The 8845-nt window shown below is 37.6% G+C and overlaps 1 protein-coding gene across 2 annotated transcripts; it reads left to right on the plus strand.

Annotated features, from left to right (window-relative positions):
* Positions 1-238: 238 nt before the first annotated feature.
* Positions 239-7556, plus strand: smim22 (small integral membrane protein 22). Of its 2 annotated transcripts, none has more exons than XM_040156161.1 (4): positions 239-486; positions 1489-1620; positions 5367-5437; positions 7129-7556. In XM_040156161.1, exons 2-4 carry the CDS (start codon positions 1491-1493, stop codon positions 7174-7176), a joined length of 249 nt encoding a protein of 82 aa, XP_040012095.1. In that variant the 5' UTR covers positions 239-486; positions 1489-1490; the 3' UTR covers positions 7177-7556. The 2 variants fall into 2 exon arrangements, with proteins under 2 accessions (XP_040012095.1, XP_040012105.1); XM_040156171.1 differs by lacking the exon at positions 239-486 and adding an exon at positions 503-606.
* The last annotated feature ends 1289 nt before the right edge of the window (positions 7557-8845 follow it).

Here is an 8845-nt window from a genome sequence, read left to right on the forward strand (position 1 = left end):
TTATGAGATGAAAAGTCGTATTTTGAAATATCGAATAAATCTGACGTCATAATTTTGACTTATCATATTGTCATCTAATTGTAGCAGAGGAAGTTTAGGTTAAGGCTTAGTCTGATGGTGAAATTTGACTGTGTATTTTTACGTTTGCCTTTCCTGGAGGAAAGGATCTTCCATACAGAGTACCAGAACACCCTCACGTTTGTTTCTCTACCAGCTCATAGCCAGCTACAAGGACATTACAATAGGGTTCTATGATTTCTTGATTGTTATATTGTAGTTCCTGTAATTTGGAGTCATGCGGCCTGTCCATCAGGATGCATTAGTCTTAAGACACCCGAAGAGAAAATCATACCACCATTTATTTAAATGCGAAAGGAGGCAGTCAGATTGGTATCGGGTCAGTACTTCAGTGTAAACAGGTGCGCCAGCCACGTAGCCCTTCATACCCGGAAGGAAAAAAACTAAAACGAGCGACGCTACATTTAGGTAGGCATCTGCTATCCTGAATAACGCCAAAGAAACACACAATAGTTTAGAACGAATAACTTTTGAATCTAGTGTAGAATAAAATATATGCTGTCAAATTTTATCTTTAAAAACTATTGAGTAAGTGAAAGCAAACACTAGCGATGTCCAATGAATCCGCCAAGTTTCCTGTCAACCCAAAAGGAAGTGTGTTGATTTATTCATGTATTGAATACCACATATATCCATAAATTGACCTTTTTAACAGCAGACACTTGACTTGTCAAAAAAAAAAACTAGAGCAGCTAAAATTAATTCAGCCATTACTCACTTTTATTATTTACACCTGTGTTTTTTCTACTGTCACGCAAAATGTCTTCTGTGAAAAATACCTGTTGTTGTTGGCCATGGATGGATGGAAAGCTGTAAAAGATGGTGTTTTTTTTTCATAACCAAATTTATATCAACCCACATCATCATTCTGTACACTTTATACCTCAACAAACAAACCTCTTTTAATCCCAAAGAGCACAAAAACACACAATCCTAAAAAAAACATGCATTTACCAATCACACAAAATAAACCAGGACACTGTCAATACATTTTCCAGATATAGAGGTCAACTTTTAACTGCAACATTCCCTGTTCCAAATATGGCTTGCATGTCATTCTCTATCCCTATTCCCTATAGTACTTAAATTGCAATATGAAGAGCAATAAAATATGGACTTTATCTTTAATCTCATCTAAATCACATAATAAGACAAAGCCTTTCATCTCTAGGAAGAACATTAAACCTGTTTCTATACCTGTTAATAATGTACCTGAGTGTAACCGTGTTTACAGAAATCTTGGATTTATGGTTAAAGTCTGCTTCAATTCTTAATAAACAATTTATACAATTAAGTGGCGCTGCTCTGCCTGGCGCTGTTGTGATGTGTGAATAAAACTATGCAGATTCATGGAGTCAGAATGTTGTTGAACTGTAATGTGTCATTGTCTGTGTATGTCTCTGAGAACAGAGATGGATCAGAGGGCCATCCAGCAGGAGTTTGAGGATCAGTTCAATGATGTGGTTTCCAGACTGCAGACCAAGCAGTTCTTCCAATCTGACTGGGATATCGCTTCTTTTGCAGTCTTCTTGATCTTCATTGGTGAGTGAAGGTGAAGAAAATTGGATTATATAGGCAAAGACGCTTTGATGATTTCCATACAACATACAATGCATTCAGAAAGTATTTAGCCCCCTTTGCCTTTTTTCACATTTTGTTATGTTGCAGCCTTATGCTAAAAAAAATTTCAATTCATTTTTTTCTTTATCAGTCTACCATAAATAACCTACAATGACAAATTGAAAACAAATTTAGAATTTTTGGCAGATTGTATTAAAAAGAAAAAACAGAAATATTTTGACATAAATATTCAGACCTTTTGATATGACACTCGAAATTTAGCTCAGGTGACTCCCATTTCTCTTGATCATCTTTGAGATGTTTCTACACCTTGATTGGCATCCATCTGTGGTAAATTCAGTTGATTGGACCTGATTTGGTAAGGCACACACCTGTCTATATAAGGTCTCACAGGTGACAGCTGCATATCAGAGAAAAAAACCAAGCCACGGGGTCAAAGGAACTGCCTGCAGACCTCAGAGACAGGATTGTGTAGAGGCACAGATCTGGGGAAGGCTATGCAAAATTTCTGCTTCACTGAAGGTTCCGAAGAGAACAGTGGCCTCCATAATTCTTAAAAGGAAGAAGTTTGGAACAACCAGGTCTCTTCCTAGAGCTGGCCGCAGGGGGAAGAAGACCCTTGGTAAGAGAGCTGACCAAGAAATCGATGGACACTCTTGATGTGCTCCACAGATCCTGTGTGAAGATGGAAGAACCTTCTTGAAGGACAACTATCGCTGCAGCACTCCACCAGTCTGGGCTTTTATGGCAGAGTGGCAAGACGGAATCTTCTCCTCAATGAAAGCCCACTTGGAGTTTGCAAAAAAAGCACCTAAAGGACTCTCAGAATGGGGGGGAAACAAGTTTCTCTGGTCTGATGAAACCATGAACCGTGTTGCCCCAGTTCTAAGTGTCATGTCTGGAGGAAACCAGGCACTGCTCATCGCCTGCCCAATTACATCTCAACGGTTGTGTGTGTGTGTGTGTGTGTGTGTGTGTGTGTGTGTGTGTGTGTGTGTGTGTGTGTGTGTGTGTGTGTGTGTGTGTGTGTGTGTGTGTGTGTGTGTGTGTGTGTGTGTGTGTGTGTGTGTGTGTGTGTGTGTGTGTGTGTGTGTGTGTGTGTGTGTGTGTTTTTTTTTTATTCTCCCCAGCAGCAGGAACAGGGAGACTGGTCAGGGTTGAGGTGAAAAGTTGAATGGAGAAAGGTACAGAGATATCCTTAAAAAAAACCTGGTCAATGGCCCAGCCAGAGCCCTGACTTGAGCCCATTCAAACATCTCTGTAGAGACCTGAAAATGGCTGTTCAACAGTCCCCATCCAACCTGACAGAGCTTCAGAGGATCTGCATATAAGAGTGGCAGGAAAAATCCCCAAATCCAGGTGTGCAAAATTTGTCTCATCATACCAAAGAAGACCTGAGGCTGTAATCGCTGCTAAAAGTGCTTCAACTAAGTACTGAGTGATGGGGCTGATAACTTAAGTTAATGTGATACTTAAGTTTCTTTCCTTTTTGTTTATAAATTTCTAAAATTCTGCTTTGACTTTGTCATTATGGGTTCTGAATACTTTCTGAAAGCACTGTAAGCATCAGGGTTTTATTGAAGGCAAATGCAAAGGAGAAAATGGGTAGAAAACAATAAAACATGTACATTTTAACATTCTCCACTACCCCTTCAACCAACCTTCTATTTAGTTTTTCTCAATTGCTTAAGAACATTTTCTAAAACACTTTCAGTTCTCAAAACCTTAAGATCAGTCACTAAAATATTTTATACTGAGCTGCACAACACTTAATTTGTCCTGCAGATGGCCATAACTCAAAATATTTAATGGTATAAATTCAGCTAGTGCATCAGTGTCACCACAATGACATGTTGCTTTATCATTTCTTAAACCAGGGCAGTCAAGTCCAAGGGACATGTCCACAGAAATTGATTCTGCATTTCATTTCTTTGAGAGTTAGATACAGCGAACCAAGAGTGGCGTCAAATATCCACTGCAGCCAGCTAAGTGGTGTTCATCAAATCTGTCGTATAACAATTTCAGCAAAAAGTCTGCATTAACATGTTTAATACTATCAGTGTGAGCCTTGCATCTCTGATCATGTAAACAGTTATATAAAATACTAATAAATTACTAAAGGAAAATGTCTTCATGCAACAAATGTATATCAACTAAGAACTGCTGTGTAAACACCCCTTTTTGGCAACAACATTTCACCTACCTCAGGTTTGATATTTGGCCATATAATACACAAAAAACGTCTGACATGGTGCAACCCTCCACTGCAGTAGCAAGAAAAAGTTTGTCAAACCTTTAGAATTACTTGCATTTCTGTATCAATTCATCTTAAACTATGATCAGATCTTCAACTAAGTTACAGAAAAGAACAAACACAATCTATTTTAACAAATAACATGCAAATCCTTGTGCTTTTCTCATTCGTATTGAGTACATCATTCAAACATTCACAAATTGGAAGTTTGAAAGTTGGAAAAAGTATGTGAATTCCTCAGCTAATGACATCAACAAAATAATTGGAGTCAGGAGTTAGTAAAACTGGAGTCAGTCAAATGAAAGCAGATTGGGGGTGTGTTTTAGAGCTACTTTGGCTATAAAAAAACATTCAAACATTTTGAGTTTATAGGAAGCGTCTTCTGATGTGAACCATGCCTCGCAGAAAATAGATTTCAGAGGACTTATGATCAAGGTTTGATGATTTGCATGAAGCTGGAAAGAGTTTCAACATCATCTCAAAGAGTTAAGATATTTATAGGTCCACAGTTACACAAACTGTCATTAAATGGAGACAGTTTAATTCTGTTTTAGTTGTGCTTTTAAAATCATCTTAGCTGGAAGTGTGCGCCAAGCTAAAGTGACTCCAACGGCACAATGTAGAATGATCAGTGGGGTAGAAAAGAAGCTCAGACTAACAGCTAAAGGTTTAACGGAATCATTGGAGCTGTTTAACATCTCTGCTCATGAGTCTACCATACACAAATCATGGTACATCGTTGCATGGTGTCCATGGCAGGACACCATAGAGGAAGCTGCTGCTCTGCAAAAAAAAACATCACTGCACGCCTGAGGTTTGCCAAAGAGCAGCTTGATACTCCACAACGCTACCGGGAAAATGTTTTGTTGACCTTTGTGGGAATAACATGCAGCACAAAGTAGGGCACTGCAAACTAACATTAAAACATCATCTCAAAAGTTGTGTATGGTGGACTCATGATTTGGGGCTGCTTTGCTGCCTCTGGGCCTGGACAGCTTGACATCATCAAGGGCAAAATTTGCAATAACTATATTGATTGGCTTTCTAGTTAAACCTGCTGGTGCTGCATTAGGTCACCAATGAAGACTCACTATTTTCCAAGATGTAGCCGTTTCCAGGAAATTCAAATACTTTTTTCATTGAAGTGTCTGAGAGCTAGTTTAGGTCCCTTTTTTCTTGAAAGAGAACACCAGGCACTTCCTAAATTTCTGACAGTGTCAGAACAGAGCTGTCTGCTATTAAAACACATTGGATTTTGGTACCAATCACATCAAACTCTTCAAAAAATTTGTTCCCTTTGCTACACCACCGTGAAAGTTTTATGAATCTAGGTTTGATGTGATGGTCTGACTGTGGATGTAGGAGGGTTTCCACCCTGACAAGACTACAGTCCTACTCTGAACACTGATTACTTGTGCTCTGTCCACTCAATGTATCTGATGTGTGTTGTCAGGTATGGTTGTGTTGCTGGTCATCTTGGTTTTCATCCGCTGCTGCTGCTGCTGCTGCTGTGATGATGAGCAGGTAAACAGACACACATACACAACACAGACATAAAGGCAAACACACAGCTCTTGAAAGGTGCTGGCTAAGAGGCAGACATTCAAACCAGTGCTCACAGCAAACAGCTTGAAGGACATAAAAAAGGCAATGTCCAAAATCTCCATGTTTACTAATTTGTGCACTGTATTTACCATCTGTCACTTTATTTGAATGTGCGACATTCATGCTCTATATACTGCCTCAAAAAAATCCCACATTGGAACAAATAAAGTGAACAGTGCTATAATGTGTTAGCGCCCAGCTAAGATGACTCCAAAGGCACAACAGAGAATAATCAGTAAGGTAGCAAAGAGGGCCAAAGTAAAAAGCATTCCCAAGTTTATCAAGGTATCTTACAGGATAATGCCAGGGTGGCTGTCTGCCAGCTGAAGCTCAGTAGAAATTAGGTGATGCAGCAGGACAGTGACCCTATACATCAAAGTAAACCTACTATAGCATGACTTCAAACGAAGAAAATCCACCTTTTGGAGTTTCCGCATCAGTGGCCAGACTTTAACACAATAGAGATGCTGTGGAATGACCTCAGAGAGCCGCTCACAGCAGACATCCTAAGAATATGGTTGAGCTGAAGCAGTTCAGTAGGAAGAATGGTCCAAAATTCCTCCTGAACATTGTGCACCTCTAAACCGCAGCTAACAGAAGCGCTTGTTTGAAATTGTGGCTATCAAAGGAGGATCGACTAGTTATTAAATCCAAGGGTTCATGTACTTTTTCTTGCCACTGTATCTACATAACATTGTAGTGCTTACATTCAAATCAGGTAATGAATCCACAAGATACAAATCTATATCTGAGCTACACAAGCAAGGTTATAGAGCGGGCCATTACTCAGCTTACTCTTTTTTTTGTCCATTAAAGCAAAACTAAATACATTTTTTTGAATTGCATATCTCTTTTTATATGTATCTCATACTCTCTTTATGGACAAGAGTAATGTGTAAAATTTGTTTACAGATAAATGAATACTAGGTTTTAAAAATACATAAGCAAAATAACTAAAGGTTATATAAAAATAATAAAAAGTCATATAATATGAAGTGATGTTTTATAGGACTACATCAAACCTGCATATCTGTGTTTTGGTGCAACAGCTCAATAGTTTTCTTCAACCCACCACTGACTTGTATTCAAACACATGAAATTTGAGTATTTACTGTTCCCTTATATCTTGATAGACTGTTTGGGCAGAAGTGGCATCACCCCCAGTGAACAGAGTGAAGTGGTCAATGTCACAACTTTTTATATTGATATTGTGCTTAAATTTGGGTTTGCTGACTCGTTACTACCAATATTATCAGTATCACCCTGGATTTGCTCGATTAATAACTGTAATGTAATTAAAAACATCAAAAACATGTCCAAAAACAGAACAATAAGAATAATCATAAAATATAATAATCTCAACAAATATACAATGGAATAAAATTAGTGTCTCAGAGATGGCTCAATTAATTCAGTGAAGTACATCACATTTTTTAGTAAGATACCGCAACTCAAATTTTGCTTTACCAAACAGCTCAGAAGACCATTAAAGGATCAATGCAAACTTTTAACCACCTGAGACAAAACCGTGAGGTCATTAAGGATTACTGTATGCACTCTGACAACAGCGTTAAGTGAAAGAAAATAATTCCTTTATGTTTCCTCAACAGCCTCGAAGACGGAAGGTTGGCATAGAGAACATGGCTCTGGAGCCCTGACAGCTGAACTGCACTGACTATTGTGGATGTGACTGATGACAGTGGAAGCAGAGCATCATAGTTTGACTTCTGTGCCATAGCAGAAGCTTTGATTTTACTATCACCAGTCTGTAAACAAATGTGCACTTAGAATGAATTGTTGTTCACAAGCCCTTTGCTAACCATTAAATGAAACCTAACACGTGATATGTTGACTGTCACTGCTATGTGGGGTTTATTGCTAGGATACTGCAGAGGATTTGGAAACTCTCAGCTGTATGTATTTTTATGCCTCTGTCGATTTAAATACAACTTCCTCTTACTATGTTTGTTTGCTATTTTAAGGTTTTACTTATATAATAAACAATATAAAAGTAATAAAAATGTAAACTTGGCTCTAAGTTCATGTATTGGTGTATTCCTTTCTCGTCATTCCATGTTCTTTTATGGAGCACAAATCTTGGCATAGAGACAAAGTCATTTGTAGAGGACAAAGTACACAAAACCATATGAAAAGATAAATCATAAATCATGACAAGTGCGTTTGTGTTGCAGTGTGGACAGCAGGGAAGCTTCAAGGCACAGTCCAGACTGGATCACATAGGTCAGTAAACTGCTGCTGCCCTGCTCTTTGTGGGCTGAAACACATCTGAGTCCCTGTTTTGTGTTTAATCGTTCACTACTGATGGAAAACTCAAAGTATTTGTTTCTCTCGAATAAAATAAAGGTTGCCAGTGCAACATAAAGAGCATAATTTTAAGACATGTCAATTCTTTGCACTGTTATAATACTAAGTGTTCAATATTAAAAAAAATAAATGAAAATTACATTATTAAACAATAATTTGAATAAATTATATAAAATATATAAATGAACCAACAATTTATGAAATAACTGAGGAAATAATTAAAACTCATTATTATGAAATGTTATTTCGTCATTAATTTTCATATTAGTTTCAGTGGATATCGTTTTGTTTTATAGATATTTTTATTTCAAAATGCTCTTTCTCAAAAGGACAAGGGAAAATCTACAGCAGTGAGGACATTGTCGGTCATTTTAATTTTCCCAAGGAAACTATCCTGAGTCTGACTGACCACTTAGCAGAAGTACTGAGTTCTGCCAAAATAAGAAGCCACAACAGCTCTGCTACAGGTCTGCACTATGCTGAGATCTTATGCCACTAGAACATTTTTTTGTATTGTTATACTCTTTCCAGTAAACTGTCCTTTAATTTTTGAATTCATACAGAAGGCTGCTGGAGTGAAGAGAACTGAGCAGCTTAGAGCAGTTGCTGTCAGCCATTTTTTTAGTTTGAAAAAAGTCTTAATTTACTCAGAATTCATGGCACATTAGTCCGATTTAAAACAGTCAAGAACTACACATCTTTGTGCAGTGGATGAATTTAGTCTGTCGTAAGTCTGAGTATTTGTTTATAGTGGTGTAAAGTAATTAAGTACAGATAGGTTCATAAGTATTTGGACAGTGACACAATTTTTGTAATTTTGCCTCTGTACACCAACACAATGGATTTGAAATGAACGAATCAAGATGTGATTAAATGTGCGAAGACTTTTAGCTTTAATTTAAGGGGTTTAACAAAAATATCACTTTAACTGAAATTACAGCCATCTTTATACACTCTCATTTTCAGAGTCTCCACAGTAATTAATAAGAGTGGCAAAAAAAA

Source organism: Xiphias gladius, chromosome 3 (genome assembly GCF_016859285.1).
Source record: "Xiphias gladius isolate SHS-SW01 ecotype Sanya breed wild chromosome 3, ASM1685928v1, whole genome shotgun sequence".
NCBI classification, from domain to species: domain Eukaryota; kingdom Metazoa; phylum Chordata; class Actinopteri; order Istiophoriformes; family Xiphiidae; genus Xiphias; species Xiphias gladius.